The sequence below is a fragment of the Centroberyx gerrardi genome, unplaced genomic scaffold, assembly GCF_048128805.1.
Source record: "Centroberyx gerrardi isolate f3 unplaced genomic scaffold, fCenGer3.hap1.cur.20231027 Scaffold_49, whole genome shotgun sequence".
Classification (NCBI taxonomy): Eukaryota; Metazoa; Chordata; class Actinopteri; order Beryciformes; family Berycidae; genus Centroberyx; species Centroberyx gerrardi.
In genome coordinates this window covers 264856-284408 of record NW_027605196.1, presented here as the reverse complement: position 1 = coordinate 284408, position 19553 = coordinate 264856, and the positions used below count along the sequence as shown (strand labels likewise).

The window sequence follows — 19553 nt, the reverse complement described above, 5'->3', positions numbered from 1 at the left end:
CTTTTTATTTTCCTGATTTGTTTTCCTGTTTGGTGCTACTAGAAACCGAACACAGCAGTGGAATACGTAGCAGCTCACCTGTCTAAGATCCACGGTCTGGACTGGCATCCAGACAACGAGTTCATCCTGGCCACGTCCAGCCAGGACAACTCTGTCCGGGTAAGACCAGCTCACCTCCCTGCAGTCACACCGCCGGCCTGACGAGGGGGGTCCCAGGTCAGGGGTAACGGACAGCCAGCTGGTCGTTATCGCAAATTATTACACAGCTTTGTTGAAAACTCAATTCTGATTGGACAATCAAGGCATTCTGAGGTCTGGTGTCTCTGAATAACAGAATACTGTTCCATCCAATCATATCACTCTGCAGTGAAGAGGTCCGCTTCGTTTGGTTGATTCATAAAGACGTTACTGCAGATAAATGCTCTGCTAACCGAGGTTATAAACATGGAAGGTTTTTGGTTTTGCATCCATGGCTATGCTTTAGCAGAACTGGAACCATACCAACATCAACAAATCCGGTCAGATTGCCATTCAGCCAATAATTACCAATTAAAAGTTTGGTTCTCTCTGAATAAATTAAAGTGATATTGTTAAAATCTTCCATGTTTCTAACCTCAGTCAGCTGAGTGTTTGCTGTGGCTGGTATTCCAGTGTATTCCAGTGTCATTCCATCCTTCCAAACAATATCGACAGGTTGAAAATCGGCAAGGTGCCATGCTGATCAATATTTTCTGTCAAAACATTTTCACTGATCATTCATACCGCCTTCAACATTCACTGCACTCTACCTTCATCTGTCTGTGTAGTTTTGGGATTACAGGCAGCCCAGGAAGTACCTGAACATCCTGTCCTGCCAGGTTCCGGTGTGGAAGGCCAGATACACCGTGAGTCCGCTCTGACCTCACCATGACCTCTGCCTGATCTCACCATGACTCTGCTCTGACCTCACCATGACCTCTGCCTGACCTCACCATGACCTCTGCCTGACCTCACCATGACCTCTGCCTGACCTCACCATTACTCTGACTGACCTCACCATGACTCTGACTGACCTCACCATGACTCTGCCTGACCTCACCATGACTCTGCCTGACCTCACCATTACTCTGCTCTGACCTCACCATGACTCTGCTCTGACCTCACCATGACCTCTGCCTGACCTCACCATGACTCTGCTCTGACCTCACCATTACTCTGCTCTGACCTCACCATTACTCTGCCTGACCTCACCATGACTCTGCCTGACCTCACCATGACTCTGCTCTGACCTCACCATGACTCTGCTCTGACCTCACCATGACCTCTGCCTGACCTCACCATGACTCTGCTCTGACCTCACCATTACTCTGCTCTGACCTCACCATGACTCTGCTCTGACCTCACCATGACTCTGACTGACCTCACCATGACTCTGCCTGACCTCACCATGACTCTGCTCTGACCTCACCATGACCTCTGCCTGACCTCACCATGACTCTGCCTGACCTCACCATGACCTCTGCCTGACCTCACCATGACTCTGCTCTGACCTCACCATGACTCTGCCTGACCTCACCATGACTCTGACTGACCTCACCATGACCTCTGCCTGACCTCACCATTACTCTGCTCTGACCTCACCATGACCTCTGCCTGACCTCACCATGACCTCTGCCTGACCTCACCATGACTCTGCTCTGACCTCACCATGACTCTGACTGACCTCACCATGACCTCTGCCTGACCTCACCATGACCCTGCTCTGACCTCACCATGACTCTGCTCTGACCTCACCATGACTCTGCTCTGACCTCACCATGACTCTGACTGACCTCACCATGACTCTGCTCTGACCTCACCATGACCTCTGCCTGACCTCACCATGATGTCTGCCTGACGTCACCATGACCTCTGCCTGACCTCACCATGACTTCTGCCTGACCTCACCATGACTCTGCTCTGACCTCACCATGACTCTGACTGACCTCACCATGACCTCTGCCTGACCTCACCATGACCTCTGCCTGACCTCACCATGACTCTGACTGACCTCACCATGACTCTGACTGACCTCACCATGACCTCTGACTGACCTCACCATGACTCCACCACACACTGTGCTGTGTCCAAGATCACAGACTGACTTTTGTTGATTACCGATGCTGCTAGCAGTCACGATTGCTTACTTAAAAATGCATTACTAAATTAGAAATATGTGCTATTTAGATAAACATATGTATAAAAATAACGTAATAAAATCTCAGTATGTCTAAGAAAAACAGCCTTGTTTTTAGCTTGACCAAGATGGTTTTTTGAGTTTATCCAATTAGTTTTGAAACTTTCATCAGACAAAGGATGGTAGCATGGGTTCCTCAATCCATTTTCTTATTATTATATTTTTTCCCAGCTTTACATATTTTATATATTTTTTTGCACTTTGTAACCTTGTTTTGAAAACTGCTCTATAAACAAAGTTATTATTATGTAATTATTCAGTTGAAGCTGAAACATAAAAATGATCAAAATTGGAGTTACGAGGTTTTCACCCAACAGCGATGAATAACAATAAGGGAGAGATGTGAAAATTGAAGAAACAAGTATGTGAATTTACAGCAATCTACATGATGTGCAAATGTGCATCGTTTTCACATTAAGTAGTCTACAAAAGACCTACAGGAGACCACACATGGTCTTAGACTAGCGTTGGGTGTGTGTTGCTAACCTTGCCTCTGTGCCCCCCCCCCCAGCCCTTCTCCAGCGGCCTGGTGACGGTGATGGTTCCCCAGCTGCGGAGAGAGAACAGCCTGTTGCTGTGGAGCACCTTGGACCTCAACAGTCCCGTCCACGCCTTCGTGGGTCACGATGACGTGGTGCTGGAGTTCCAGTGGCGTCCGCAGAAAGAAGGTGAAGGAGAAGTGGCGCTCTGATCCCAGACGATTATTCGGTGCCAGGTCACAGGAGATTGACTGATTTTATATATATATAAACAGACTTCTACTTCAATCTATTCTCTTCAATCTCATGCTAAGAAAACTTCTGTCGACTCCATTGGTCCTGAGGGCATTTCTTTCCCTCGATCTGATTTTTAGGGGCATTTTGGTCCTAGGGGGCAATTTATATTATTTTTCATAATACATTTGCATTGCATGCTGGTAAATGAACACACAATTTACAGCACTAAGATCTGTTTTAACTTCTTTCCCCTGGCTGGAACCTGGCAGCAGGCCTTCCAGAGGACTGTCTGTCCCCATCCCGTCCATCTTCACCCTCCTGCTGTTTTTTACCATATCGGTTGTTTTAGTTTTTGTTGCTGCAGTGGTTTGTGTTGGTCGGCATTTTCTCCCCCTGCTTGCTGTGTGGTGCCACGTTTACTGCTACTGCTTCAGGCTGCGAACTCGCTGGTTTTCTGATCAGAAACCGCAATATTTTTCTCAGCCAGAATCCACTGGATAGATTTGTCCTGTCATCAGCTCTCACAAACCATCTACACTGGCCCACAGGGGAAAGCAGTCGCACTCACAAGTGAACATGTGACAACTCAAAGAAAAAAATGTGAACAGGGTGAAATCAATGGGGAACAGGGTGAAAAAGTATGGGATTATGAAATGGAAGCGGCGTAGGAAGCCTGACAGCTGTATGTTGGTTAGGCCTGACTGTTTTCTGTCTGCAGGCTCCAAGGATTACCAGCTGGTTACGTGGTCCAGAGACCAGACTCTGAGGATATGGAGAGTTGATCCACAGCTGCAGAAGGTAAGTCCAGATCAGTCACATCCTCAGAGCAGAAATAAATTGACATAAATGTGTTTTCCTTGGAATGTGTGTATTCATGTTGATGTGTGTGTTGTTTAGCTGTGTGCTAACGACATAGTGGAGGAGCTGATGGAGGGAATGTCTCTGACCATGGAGTCGGAGAAGACCCTGTCCTCCCAGGAGCCCGAGCCTCAGCACACCACCGGCCTGTCAGCCGACGACCTGCAGGGTGAGAGCAGCAGCTGGCCGCTCCTTCACTACGCCTCATGTTACCTGGTAGTGATAGATGGATACAGGGCTCTCAGGTGATGTAACGCACCCTCTGGCGGCCATGTTGGAAGTCCTCAGCTCTTGGTCAACAGTGGCTGTTTGTGTCTCTAAAAGTACAACTTGTTCATCTCAACAGAAGTGAATAGACATGTTCAATTCTGTGCTGTTTTTTTGCTTTAGTAGAATATAATGTCTCCTGTGATAATGTCTGTCTTCCCAATGTGTTAATGAATATGTGGGTCCTTATTCAGGGTGTCTGGAGCTGTGCAGCAGTAGTGGGACAGTCTAATTCTCTCTCTCTCTCTCTCTCCCTTTGTGGAGAGAGAAATTGATGCACATTAGTTTAAGTCAAATCGAGTTTCCAAGATACATTTTCCCTCATCATGTATATCTCACATGTATCAGTAACGTCCTGACGTGTCTCCTCGTCGTTACCCAGACCCGGACGGGGTTCACTCCGCTCTGAGCTCCAGCGGCCGGCATGAAGCCCCGGGTCCCGGTCTGCCGCAGACCCTGCAGCAGGAGTTCTCCCTGGTCAACCTGCAGATCAGGAACGTCAACGTAGAGGTCAGACAAACCCCAGCCCTAATAATAATAATAATAATAATAATAATAATAAACTTGATTTATATAGCACTTATCTAAAAGCAGAGTTTACAAAGTGCTTTAGAAGAAGACATAAAAACATAAGCAATAGTAAAAACATTGGAAGGAGGATAAATAAATACATTGATGAAACTAGATGGAGTAGAGCGCATACCTCTATCAACACTATGCAATTGTCAAGATATTTTCACCAAAAGATAATAATTTCTTCCATGCCACATTAGCAACTTGTTTCACATTTTCATGACTGGAGCTGAACTGGGACATGAGATCTGACTGTTCACATTCTTGTCACTTTTAAGCATTTTAGCCGAATATCTCAGCACCACATGGCCAATCAGCGCCTTATCTGTCCAGTTTCCATTAGAGCTGCCCTTCTACCACGGGACCAGGTTTTAGAAAAATTGGCAAGGTCTCTTCTTCTGTCTGCTGATTGGCCACAGAGGTTGATGGTGTTAGGTGAATCCGTTTGTACATTATATGGCTTTTTGTGAGAAGTCACGCCCACCTCCATGCCCCCCTTTGGCCAGTTGGTATGAAAAGTTAATCAGTTCTTCCAATGACCAATCTTTCCACAAAGTTTTCCTGGTGGCTCAGTTGGCTGAGCGTCCTGGACTCTAATCTGACCTGGAACCTTTGTCGCATGTCATCCCCTCTCTGTGTCTCTTGGTTCTCTCTGCTTTGAGCTGTCTAATAAATGTAAAAAAAAGCCCCAGAAATAGTAAAAGCAAAAGCAGTTTCATAAAGGCAAGTCTATAAAAGTGGGTTTTAAGAAGTGATTTAAAAGATGATGCTGACTCAGCAAGCCTACGCTCCTCAGGCAAAAGCACAGTTTTAGTCTTCAGTCCCGACTGATGAGCTGCACTCATGGTGAGCTCTTCAGCCTTCCTGAAGCCTAAATCTTGAACATTTAGAAGCTATATTTCAATTCAAGTCATCACGCCTACACTGCCACCTTATGTGTGTGTGTGTGTGTGTGTGTGTGTGTGTGTGTGTCTGTCCATCTGTCGTGTGTGTAGAGACAAACACATCAGCGATATGTGTGATGATGATCCCTTGATAGAAGGATGTACACCCAACCCTAACTGACCTTGACTACGGTTAAATTAGACATTGAGTTAATTTATTCAGTGTGTGTGTGTGTGTGTGTGTGTGTGTCCAGATGGATGCAGTGAACCGGAGCTGTGTGGTGTCGGCCCACTTTGGGAGCCATCAGGTTCGGCTGGTGGTGAAGTTCCCGGCCCACTACCCCAACAACGCCGCCCCCTCCTTCCAGTTCGTCTCCCCCACCACCATCCCATCCGCCATGAGGACCAAGATACAGAAGGTAACAAAACACTCTGAAAACTGTTTACAAAGGCTTTATAAACTGTTACATTGTAACATTAGAACATGGGCCAATATTGGGCTTTTATTAAATATCAGATATCATCCACCTCTGATATGATGGAGGTTCCTCATGACAACAGCGACATGACATTTGATTTTCTTTGCACATGTTATTGATTCATTTAAATGTTAAATATTTTTTGTAAACTGCTTCTTCATTCAACACTACAAGAATTTCATTAGACTAAGTTTTAGTGTCCCATGACGGTCTAAATGCTGTTTGAGAGGCTTTTCCACCAAATTCTGGGGGCATTTTGGCATTAGATTATCAAATTAAAAGATATTATCAGTTATTGGCAGCTTCACTCCAAAAACCCAAATTGGTAAAATTATTCTTTGGAGGATAAATCACTTAAGAGTCACTGTCACTCTGACTGCTGACTTTCTGAGACGATAACATTTGAATATCTCGGTTATATACAGTCTTTGGTCTGCCTGTTCTCAAATAGCTAATTAGCATAATGCTACCTGAGCTTCACAATGCTTTCTTTTAGTTCAAATTCTGTTGCACTTATTGATCCATTGATCCGCTGTATAAGTGAGTGAGCAAGTTTTAAATGAACACACAGCGCCTGATTCTACACGTGAAACAGCAATAAAAAAACAGGTCGGGTGACATATATTTCTATGAAAAATGTATATTCATTATTTTGGCCGGTAAAAATTCTTCTCAGCAGGTAAATATTTTTATCTTCACAACTTAATTTCAGACACTGGCTGGACATGCATGGAGCCAGCACTTACTGCATACCATTAACAGAATTACTGTATTTTTAGACATTGATGATGATGATGATGATGATGAAGATGATGATGATGATGATGAAGATAGGATGGTGAACTGTTGAGAAGAGTCCTGACTGTGTGATTCCTCTCGGTAGATTCTGACAGATACGTCACTCCAGAAGGTGAAGAGGAACCAGAACTGTTTGGAGCCGTGTGTTCGACAGCTGGTTTCCTGTCTGGAGTCGGACATGGTGGGAGTCTCACACACACACACACACACACACACACACACACACACGTCATGTATATTTGCTCTAAATTCATATATCTACTACCTCAGTTTCAGTATTTATACTTATATTTATATTTACATTTTCATAATGCTTCCACTATTTCATACCGAATACATAATGATATTTTTTAATGATATTATGGTATTTTATACATACTGACATTTATACATTTACAGCAAATATATTTATACATAATTTACATACTTTATTTAAATACACTTTACTTACATCCTGCTCTACAGTTTACTTAACATGTTGTCATGGCAGCGACCTAATTTCCCCACAGGGATCAATAAAGTTTCATCTTCTCTCTCATAGCGCTCTCCTCTGTCTCTCGTTTCCTCCCTCCCTTCAGACGCAGGAGGACGGCCCGGCCGCCAGTCCCTACGTCCTGTCCAACCCCGTCCCGCCGGCCCTGCCAGCTTTCCCCAGAGTCACCAACACTTACGGCTCGTACCAGGTGCAGCGCAGCTCTGTCTGACAGGACGAAACTCCACCCTAAAACTTGCATTCCTGGGTCCATTTAGTTGTTTGGTGTATTTTTCTTCTTCCCGTGGCCAACTGGCCAATCGTAGATGAGGTGACGTCACCTCCAGATATTTCCAGCAGCTACAATGGAGTTTGATATGAGAAAATGTTTCAGGATGTAAAACATCAGCGGTAAACGTCAGGTTTTGGTGTCAGTCCCTCAGAATCAAAGAGCGAGAGCTTCTTTCTAGAGCCGCCATTTTGCAGCAAGAGACGTTCAACAATCATACAGGGAGAAATCCATCGTAGAAGAGGAGAGAGACCAATTTCTTCACCACAGGAGCAGGAGAGAGACCAGAATGCACTGCAGCATCAAGACAGATTGGGTTCTGAGTAAGGGGCGTAGCCATAATTATAAGCACACCCCAACATGCACAAACTAGTTGGCTACCTAGGTAGATGAGTATCCCCACACGCCCAGCTTTGATCGAAAACAGTAAGTTCACACCCCCTCTCTGAGGGTTGTTGAAAGGCATCCTGGGAAATGTAGGAAATCACTAACTGCAGTAGAAGTAGACGAGGCAGGTTGAGAGAAAGTGAGTTCACCAAAAACAGTAAATGACAACACTTCATCACAAAATATCTCCTGAATGTGTTGAACATCACAGACTGATGAGATCTAACAGGAAGAGGATCAGAGGGGGATTTTTCCTTTAAAATGGGTCTTGCAGGCTGTCACTTGCAACATGGCATTTGTCCTTGTAAATGTTAACCATGTGTAGGAATAGTTTTGCACCGTAGTTGCACCTCTTCATCTCTGTGTATTTAGAGAAATAATCCATTAACCTCCTTTTGACATCAAGTCTGGTTGTTGGTGATTTTCCTCCCAGGACGCCAACATTCCCTTCCCTCGGACCTCAGGAGCTCGTTTCTGTGGCACCGGCTGTCTGGTCTACTTCACCCGGCCCATCACCATGCACCGCTCCGCCCCCCCCACCGAACCCACTCCCAGGTGAGATGATGTGGTACTAATACTGCTGGAACATCCAGTTTCCAGCAGCTGTGAGATAACTCACCTGAGAGGCTGACCCAACTCAAGACGTGTGCTCGACTCCACGGCTGCTATGAATTTCAACCCAAAAATCAAATCCGACCCCAAGATTTCACTGGTCTGATTTTGACGAAACTTGGAGGGATGATGCATTTGCCATGACTGTGTTCTGTTTTTTGTTTTTTTTAAATACACTGATTGACATAATGAGGGTGCTATAACTAAAGCTTCAAATTAAAAGGCCCTAACTGTGTTGTCACATTCATCTTTACACTTCCCTTTACACTCCTGAATTTCCCAGAGGGGATCAATAAAATCTTATCTTATCTTCTCTCTTCTTCAAAAACTAAATACTTGGGAAGGATGGACCTGACATCTAATGGTAAACAAGAACAGATCCTGTACTGACCCACGGCGCTGTTCAGTTGCATGCACTAAAGCACTGCCACACGGTTAAATTACCTAATTCCACTAATGTTACTTAAATACCACAAGATGACGTCACCTACCATTAAAGTCTGTAGGGCAGCAGAAGACGAGTTACTGTCTGCAAATCCCTGTTACTGACTGTGGAAAGTTAAGTTTCACTTTTGTTCAGACTCTGTGGACTGAGTTCAGTCTGCTGGTCTGCTGTCTGTACATCTCCACATTACAGACATGATGTGATGCAACATCAGGCGCATTAGAGATCCATTTAGATCCATTTATATACACTGACCAACTTTTGATATTGTGCCTCTGATTGATTTTTGGTGACAGGTGAGTCACCTTCTATAGAGTACAACAGGTGGTGATCACCTAGCACTAAAGATCAGCCAGTAGCAGATGGAAATTTCAGTAGCATGCTTTTTACTATTAGATGTCAGGCTTTACACAGATTTGGGTTTGGTGTTTAGTTACTCTTTAAAGACTGATTGTGTGTGTGTGTGTGTGTGTGTGTGTGCGCTCCAGGTCCCTGTCGGCCCTGTCGGCCTACCACAGCGGTGTACTGACTCCTATGAAGATGCGTACAGAGTCTCAGAGCACACTGAGGCTGTACAGCGGCAGCCCGACTCGCTCCGACAAAGACACCGTCTCCATCTCCTCCTTCTACTACAAAGAACGGGTGAGACACACACACACACACACACACACTTGAACGGTGGAGAAAGTCGCTACATCACACTGATTAGTGAAAAGGTAAGACAGAAAATCATACTGTATGTGGTTTCATATACTATATGCTTATTGCATGGTTTTGTTGAATACTCACTTCCGATTGGCCAATGAAGGCATTGGTTTCACATCTGATCATATCAGTCTGCAGTCCGCTCCATTTTGTTGATTTCTAATGATGTAACGGCGCCACCTTGCAGCAAACAGACGTTACTGCAGACAAACTCTGAGCTAACTGAGGTTAGAAACATGGAAGATTTTTACAATCTTACTTTGAATTTATTCAGAGAGATTGCTGGTTAGAGGCTGACCGGATTTGTTTACATTGCTATGGTTACAATTCTCTGGGATGCATTACTGCCTTTAAATGTAGAATTAATTTACAGAAATAAAATGTGCAAAGAAAAAAAATTATAGCAGGTTTTCCAGACTGTGTTTCTGTAGCTCTGGTGCAGGAAGAACCTGCATCATATCAGAGGTGGACTGACTGGCCGATATCTGATATGTAAAACAGATCTGGTCTAACCCGTGTGTCCTGTCATCCATGTTATCTGTGCATACTCCCCATCCTCGTCTCCCTGTCTGTCTGCCTGATGGCTTTTTTTCTCTGTGTTGTTTTGTGGTTGGCCAATCTCTTGTCCCCCTGCTGCTGCGGTCCACTCCTCCCTCCCACTCTCCTCCAATCAGAAGCCCCCAATCTCTGCCTCCCGCCGCTGGTCTGTACAGACCATTCATGACTGCCCGGTACTGAGCTCTCTCCCTCCTTCCCTTCATCCGTCCCTCTATTCCTCCATCGTTCCCAGTCTCTGTATCTTTACCTCCTTCATTCCTCCTCCCATCTTGGGCATTTCCATGTCACATCTGTGGGATTTTACCCTTCCCTCTCTCTCTCTCTCTGTCTCTCTTGCACGTCACTGTAATTGCGCTGGAGTAACTCCTACTGACACTGCTGCCTGACTCGTCCAATACACTTTTCCTCCGTCTGTCCCCAATGTTGGCTTAAGCTTTTAATGTACACTAAGCATGTAACGACAGCATAAGGTAAGGTTGTGTGATTGCCAGTGCACAAATGTGTTCAAAGTAATTTCTATTGGTCATTTTTATTTCATCTTCAACCATTTTGTTTGATATAATTTAGTTGTTTGGGCAACACGTCAATTCATTCATACACTGAAAACCAACCATCCGTTCACACTGTGAGCAACACGATCAACAAGCCACCAGAAGTCCCTTCATCTCCTCTGGAGCCGAGCGGCCGGTCTGGACGCTCATCAAGTCTGTCGCCACGGGTCATCGTCCGTCAACGTCCAATCAGATTTACGTGCTTCCTTGTTTCTCTACTGATGTGATTTTGTTTCATAAACAATAGTTCTGCCTGACAAGTGCAAAACGGACGAGAAGTTAATTCCAGCCATTCAAAGCTTCCCAGTTCTATTATTACTATTATTTTAAATTATTCAAATTATTTCAACAGTTGCATCCATCGTTGGGGTGGATAGTAAACCTGAAGAAGAAAGAAAGAGTTTTTTCTGTTTATTTTCAATTAATGCTACCTAATTACATAATTAGCACTTGCTAGCTAGCAATGTTAATTCGTTAAATTGATGCAACATTATGACAGGCAATAGCAGAGCAGTAAAAATACATGATTTGCCTGTTCAAAACTTTGTAGCTGAAGACTTTGTAGCCCCGCCCACAATCAGTCAGAATAGAACGGCCCATCAGCCAAGTTGCTCGCAGTGTGAACACCTTGTTAATTTGTCATTCAGACCACTTTTAATCAAGTGGTGCTTCATTCCTTTGGGCCCGCTGTCTCCACCCTCCTGTCTGTCCGTCAGAAATCCCGGCGGTTTAAGACGAAGCGCGAGGGGACGGACTACGGCAACCGGCCCATCAAGCTGGCTGGGAAAGTCATCATCCAAGAGATCTCCTGTCTGCTGCCGGTCCACAAGGCGCTGGGAGAGAGCTACATGTGAGTGGCTTCATCCCACTGAACGACTTATCAGGCCAGGAAGTCTTCAGACGTTTGACTGTTGTTTCACAACAGGAAATACATGGAGCAGTAAGCTAGCGAAACTACAGCAGAGATCAAACAGAACTGTTTAGTGAAGAGGGAATATGTCACCATGCTAAATACTGGAATAATAATACTTTTTGTTTGCTGTTTTGGCTTGAGAACTTTGTAGCTGAAATGTGTTGCGAGGCCGGTCAGTCGCTCATAGCACCGTCCTCCATCTTCCTCCATCATCCTCCATCGTTAAGCAGAAGACATTTTTTGCAAGCCAGAAATGTCAGTAACTGGCCAAGTAATGGTTGGGTCATTGGTATTGATCAACAAGTCAATCAAACCCCACAGATATATTATGGTGCTATGGAACAGAAAAAACCTAAATTATTGCCCCTTTAAACAGAAAAAAAGTATTTCAGTTGTACTTCTTAGCAATATGTTGATAGTGTGCAGAATCCTTGAAAGTTGAAAAGCAGAGATCTTTAATTATTGTCAAACTACAGTCACATGATGTAGTAGTGTGCTAAAAAAAACTAAATTCAATAGAAAAAGCTCTGACTCCATGTATGATAATAGATATTGCAGAGTGTAGCCCTACTGTACAGGAACACACAGTTTCACATGATTGTCCTTCCACACACGATGCATTTGATCTTCCTCCTCAGTCTGAATGTGAATGACATCCAAGACACGTGTCAGAAGAACGCAGCCGCAGCGCTGACAGTCGGCCGCAGGGACGTGGCGAAGGTACAGCTCACTTTAAACCTGTCAGACGTCCGCTACCGAGAGCTTGTTATTCAGAGGAGCTGATTTCCTTATTTTGATTTCTAATTTCTAGGCAAGTCAGGGGCATACTGTGAGACTGTCCTCCACTCACTCCCCCCATAGATATTGTTCCCACTAAATTCAAACTCAAAGAACTTACAGTATGTTGACTGTGATGTAACACACCCTCTGGTGGCCATGTTGGAGGCCCTCAGCTCTGTGAACAGCTGATTGTGTTTCTAAACGTACAACTTGTCCGTCTCAACAGAATTGAACAGTTAATTTCTGTCTGTTTTTGACTGGGAACTGATCATTTCATCCCCGATACCTCTGATTGATTTTGTGTCTAGATAATTTTAGCTTGTTAGTTAGCTAACCATAGTATCTGGTCAGCTAACTAGTAGTCACACAAACTGACACAAACCTTTCCATCCCATCAAATGTGTGCGTGCATGTGTGTGTGTGTGTGTGTGTGTAGGTGTGGGCCCTGGCATCTGCAGCGACCAGTCTGGACCTGAGTCCGGATCCTGACCCAGACACTGACACTCCCTGGGCCAGACATCCCTTCGGTCGCCACCTGCTGGAGACTCTGTGAGCAGCAGCCCGTTCCTTCTCTCCAGTCGTATTTAAATTAGAGTGAACTACGGCTGAATCCCGCTGTCCAGACTCTGGACTCCTCACAGACTTAGGGTGACGTCACCGACGGTTTCAGCGTGGTGTGCGAGGGTGAAAAAAGGAGAAACGAGACAGGCTTGATGACATCACATGTTGTCATGGAGACAGCGACACTGCTGTCTCATGTGGAAAGCCTAGATGTAGTTGACCATCTGTTTTCATCGATCAGATGAAAACAGATCTGGAAGTCATGTTCAAAACGTTTGTCTGAAGATACAAACTGTATACTTACAAATGTATGAAACACTACACTAGCAAGATGTAGTCAAATTTACAGATAAACATTTCCTTGCTTACTCCCCAGTGTTTTTATTTATTAATGTCACTGATGCTGTGAATTATGGGCAATTCCCTCTGAAAAGTCTGCATGGACAGCTCCAATAGTTCACATCAGAGACCCGAAGCACTTGGATGATTTTACAGCACTAAGCCTTGTGGACTTAGTGGGAGTCTGGATATTGGGAATCAGACATCACTGAGGGAACTATGCTATTCTAATGAAAAAAAGAAAAGATGATGGTAATACATTGGATTTAGAAATACTCAGGGGGATTCTACAAGGGATTCAGAGCCCAAACCGAATCTGTCTTTGCTTCTGTCCTCCTGCCTCCTCCCCAGTTTGGACCACTACAGCCAGATGAGTGACGTCCAGACCCTGGCCATGTTGTGCAGCGTGTTCAAAGCCCAAGGTCCTCCTCCAGACTGCTTCTCCCTCTACACACACCATCCCTCACGGTCCTCCATGTTCCCCCCCCACCACTCCCGCTATGTAAGTCCTGGCAGGTGGTTCCTCTGTCTTCCTCAGTAAAGCTTAGTTCATGTTGTCCTTCCTCCTCAGTTTTGTGCCTCATGTCCTGTGAAAGCATTTTGATACCAGTCTGAGGCTATTTCACTGTCTGCTGGAATTGTGATTGAATATATTCAGAATAAACTAAACTAACATTAGACTTTTGCCTCCTCCAACTCCTCATAATTATCCTTAAAGCTGCATTAGGCAACTTCGCACTTTGGCGTCTCCAAATGGCAGCAAGTGGTCGCTGTTTGACAAATTTTAACTTCAATACCCAGAAATCCTGTAAAGTGACATCAGTAAACTGCCACAGCCAGTCTGTGATGCTTTATACTAAAAGAAACCAAAGGAATGAAAGAGGAAAAAGATCTAATGTTGGTGAGACCAGCGTTCTCTGCTCACTGCTGTTTAGGAGACAGTTTTGGATTTTACTTTTAAAGTTTCAGGTCGTCACTTCCTTTGGGTGTAGAACCGACTGTACGCAACACCAGAATTTCATTTGGGCAAAATATGGTGAACCAGCATCCCATTTAGTGGGACGGGACGCTCTTCTCTGTTCTCTGCAGTTCTAATTAGTGATAGACAGATAAGACCGCTGGATTCATCATAAAAAAATTGCCTAATGCAGCTTTAAAGGAATAGTTCACCCAAAAATGAAAATTCAGTCATTATCTACTCACCCCCATGCCAGTAGAAAATGCGGTAAAGTTTTTTAGTCGATACAAGCTTCCCTTAGGCTCCAGGTGAAGTAAGTTGCAGAGTTCTCCAAAACAACTGAGGTTGCTGAGGACCGTTTCAGACTTCAGGTCTTCAGCCTTCAAAAAATAACGGAAAATAACCATAAAATGGCTCCATACCGCTCGTCCAGCATGATCCACGTCTCCTGAAGCCAACCGATCCCAAACTGACTAGACTGACTCACTAGAGAATGACTGAATTTTCATTTTTGGGTGAACTATTCCTTTAATGTGAGGTTTTTCCAATTATTTAAAGTCAATTTGGTGCGTTTCTGTTCTGGTTTTAATCGCTTTAAAAGCGGTACTGAAGTCTTCACATGTCAGTGGTCGGGTTGGAGACCTGATGTACTCCACCTGTTGTTGTCTCAGCCCAGCTACACCTCCAGCTCCGTCACCTCAGGCTCCTGCTCCAGCACCTCGGACTCCATCACCACAACCACCTGGAACATTGGTGAGACACGACTCCAGTCCTACTGTAGCATAATGTAATATAAGAATAAACTTTATTTATATAGCACTTTTTAAAACAACTGCTACAAAGTGCTTTCCAAAACAGTTAAGCTAAATAAATACACTGAGTGAGTACATACAACAGAAAACAAGAGTAGATTAAAAATGAAACCAGACGTGAAGTAAAGATAAAATAAAATAAAGTAAAATAAGAATATGAGGAGACAGACAGGGTTACAAACCGATATAAAAAATAAGACATAAAAGACAAATGAAATCAGACATGAGGATAAAGATAAAATAAAATGTAAGGAAACAGACAGGATTACAAACAAGGATAAAAAAAAAAGACTTATTATGTCAAGGGTAATTACTGGCAAGATTTAGTCATTTTATAATAATAATAACAATGATAAACTTAATTCGTATAGCACTTTTTAAAAATTAAATGAAAATACAAAGCATTTAGACGCCAAAACAATCATAAATTATATCCAATAAGATAAGCAATGAATAAGATCAGACATGACCTTTGACAAACCTTTTGACAAACAATAAAAAAGTCAGATTTGGATTATTAAAAGAAAGATTGACCCTAAAACACTTCAACAACATTATTACTTTCAACATTATTTAAAAATGATTTCTGACATGAAAGTAAAATTTACGAGATGGATAGGCGCCAGAATCTCTCTGTTAAAAGAAATGTTTAATTTAACAAGAGAATCTAAAAAATGTTTTAGCCAAGAAGGCCTTCAATGGCCGAAAGGAGAAATCCACCCTAAACACTTTAAAACTGTTAAAACCAACTATTGGCATTTCTGTACCCATTTAGTTGTTTAGTGGTGTATTTTTCTTATTCCTGTGGATAAATGGCCAAACATACACAAGAAATCAATGCGTTAAAAAAGACAGGCTTTGTCCATTGGCCCGTTAGGACTCTGCTGGAGAGCCGCACCCAGGCAAGCAAGATGCAGGTAACTCTATAGTGAAGCAAATGATGAGATTTTGGTCAGAATCGATCGGTTTGATAGAAAATGGTGGGAAAATAGGATCCAGGTCCAAAATGGCCGGAGTTCTGCTTTAGGTGCAACTGTGCAAGACTTAATCGAGCCCATTTTAAATAAAACATGTTTGTTGTGTTTGATTACTGTTCTCTGATGGTTTCTCCTCAGGCCGGGACTCGGAGCATGCCACCCCATGGGGCGAATCCTCTCCTGACGACTATCGCTACGGTAACCAGGCTTACTCAGATCCGCGCGAACGAGAGCGGGAGCAGCACGACATGAACAAGAGGTAATGCAGTCGTGCCTGCAGTTAGACAGTTGTCTCTAATTGTGTCTCTTTAACAGTGAGGAGCTGAATCCTGGACCGCAGTGTGCTACTTCATGTCCCATTGTCGTTTCTTCTTGTCCTGCTGTCAGACTCCTGGACCCGGCCAACACGTTACAGTTTGACGACTTTAAGAAGTGTTATGGGGAAATCCTCCATCGCTGGGGCCTGCGGGAGAAAAGAGCCGATGTGCTGAAGTTCGCCTCCTGCCCTCCTGAACCTCACAAGGGCATTGGTACATTACTGGGAATTCTCAATATTTGTTAACGTGTTAAACAGAGATATTTTTTCTGGGAGATGTCGGTGAAGCTGCTTGAATGTCGCCAACAACAGCTGGTATTTCCTCTGGACTCCAACTGATTCACATTAAGAGGGTTACACATTCAAAGGGATGTCAAACGTCGGAGAAGTTGTAAAAGTCAGAAACTCTACAAAAATAATTATTTAAAGAGGAAGGAAGGGAGTGTAGTCAATTCAGCATTCAAGCCTCTCTGCGATTAAAAGAATTTCCACTCGGTCTCTGACTTTTGGCATCCATTTCAGATCATTTGGCAGCTATTTAGCCCTAAAACTTAGTGGAAGATCATTAGCATTGCTCATTAGACCTCACTCAAATAGAATTTTAGCTTGCTAGGCTATAAATCCTGTCCTACAAAGCTAAAGAGCAGCAACTACATAAGACCAAGACTGAGAAAAGTGACTTCATTATCTTCTGTCCTTACAAAACTACTCTAGGTACAGAAGCGGATAATATTTATTATTAATCAGTAGCATCTATGGGTTTAATTTTTGTTGAAATGAAATCTAAACTTGAGTCATGACCTTTGAAAAACACACAAAAAATGTTGCTGCTCTTTACCTTTATAGAGCAGAACTGTAATTAAATTCTGCTTCTTCCATAGTCCTTTATAAAGATATCTAGATCTTCCTCTGCTCTCTTGCCTTTCTTTTTAATTGCACTCCTCCCTCACCACTGTATATTATATCTCCTTAAAATAGAAAAGGTGGGAAAACGTATAATGCATTATAAGTTTTCCCACCTTTCCTATTTTTATATCCTCTGACTCATTGGGAACCGATTTTCCCGCTGCCTTTTTATGTGGATTCCTGTTATATGTCCTTCCCAGAGTTCGGGCTGTACTGCTGTCACTGCCGAAGCCAGGCCCGCGGCACCCAGTGCGCCGTGTGTAAGCGTCTGACCTTCCAGTGCGCCATCTGCCACGTGGCGGTGCGCGGCTCCTCCAACTTCTGCCTCAGCTGCGGCCACGGAGGACACACCAGCCACATGATGGACTGGTTCCGCTGCCAGGACGAATGCCCCGCCGGCTGCGGCTGCCAGTGTCTGCTGCAGAGCACTTTCTGACTCTCTGAGGCAGCATGGAGACACACACACACACGGTTTCTCTCTCTCTCTCACACACACACACCTACACACAACAGACACACACATACACAAACAAATGCACATTCTGAAAGAGGGGTGATCTTTAGAACGCGCTTCAGAGGGAGGGGAAGTTTGGTCGGTGAACGCTGCTGTAGACGCGGATGTACTTCCATGGATGTGACTGATCTGAGCCTCTGATGCACAGAGAAGCTGATCACATGCGATGTGTTTTTCAACATGTCTGTGCCTTTTGCAGTTATTTTCAATGCTTCGCTGGCAGCAGGCACACATCGCCTCTAAGACTATGCGGCTGGTGTTTTGAATGCAGCGTTTTGGCTACAAGCTGAACGTGACGTGCCGTGCTGCACATTACATCAGTGCCAGACAGAGAAAAGATTAGCAGCGTTTGGATAGTAAGCGGCCTCTTACAGTTTCCTGGAGAGTAACGTTAACTTTAGCTACGTCCTCCGCTTCAGAACGGGCTGCTCATCCTCTTCTCAAGAAGCAGAACAACCACTAACTTTCTGTTTTCCATTTTTACTTTCAGCAATGTCATCCCCTTTGTTTCTTCAGGTTAGCTAGCTAACACTAATTAGATAATTGTATAGCAACCAGAATGATGTAATGCTCCCTGCGCCCTTTGACCTCTTGCTCTCTGTGTTACTAACGACGCTCACAGTTGAGCAGGAGGTAAAAGCTCCTGTCTGATCACAGCCTCAGTGAGCAATATGAGCAGCGACAATCTGCAACCTTTCTCCTTGAGACAGGAAAGCCCCGCCCTCCTCCTCCTCCTCAGTTGGTCAAGTTCCCGCCCCACCACCTGTCAGTCATCTTGATGATGTCATCTCTCCTGAGGCTGAGGTCACCGGCAGCGTAAAGCCTCCACAGCCGATCTGACGCTGATGTTCACCGTGTTTCTGAGTGTTTTCGCTTCGCTCTTCTTTCTTTTCTTCCTGCTTTCCTCCGTTGTTGCTGCTGCTGTCACTTCCTGCTCTGCGGCCGCTCGCCTCACCTTGACAGACACAACCGGCTCACCGCTGGCCCCGCCCACAGCAAATGGTTTACGCCCCAAAACGTCCCAACATCACTGAAAATACAATTACAGGCAATCAGGGGATTTAGGCCTGAGCCACAGAGTGATAATGTAGAATAGATCCTGTTTATTGTTATTTTAATGTGACAGAAGTGGCATATTGTAGCTTTAAATTAACATTACAGAAATCAGTGATATAAACCTGTTGGTTATTTATCTTCTGGAGAGTAGGAGACGTTTAAATAGCTTTCTCTTGAAATTAATAATTATCTTGCAACCATGCAACTTTCGTGCAAGAGACATTTCATATTTCCAATGGCCTTACATCTTAAACTGCTGGATACATGTCCTACAGCAATTACAGGGCTATGATTTTGAATGTGAAAACACTGTACTATAATGAATTGAAATCAGTAGGGAGAACAACTCTCTATGGATGTGCTATATGTACAGTACAAAATAAATACTGAATGAATAGTCAACACGTGCCATATGTAAAAAATAAATGTCTATGTTTGAATTTTCAGTCAACTCGTCATTATACAAAAACACAGACGATATCTATCGTGACTCATCAGTTTTATGAGAAGAAGTGCCAGGATTAGGCGATCTTCTCCTTTTACTGTCTGAGAAAAACAAATCCATGTTTTTGCAAAGTAGAGTTTGACTGGTATTGGGATTTTGAAGGTCGA

At 44.0% G+C, this 19553-nt stretch overlaps 1 protein-coding gene across 1 annotated transcript; it reads left to right on the top strand.

Annotated features, from left to right (window-relative positions):
- Window positions 1–42: 42 nt before the first annotated feature.
- Window positions 43–19411, top strand: LOC144538180 (GATOR2 complex protein WDR59-like; the record flags this gene model as incomplete). Its single annotated transcript, XM_078282302.1, has 19 exons — window positions 43–159; window positions 807–884; window positions 2727–2883; window positions 3650–3729; window positions 3829–3958; window positions 4439–4566; window positions 5768–5932; window positions 6876–6971; window positions 7369–7473; window positions 8372–8493; window positions 9484–9637; window positions 11526–11659; window positions 12361–12442; window positions 12939–13051; window positions 13754–13904; window positions 15032–15113; window positions 16288–16408; window positions 16537–16679; window positions 17572–19411. Coding segments are annotated over 19 exons (2394 nt in total), but the record flags the coding sequence as incomplete, so codon positions are not given.
- Window positions 19412–19553: the final 142 nt, after the last annotated feature.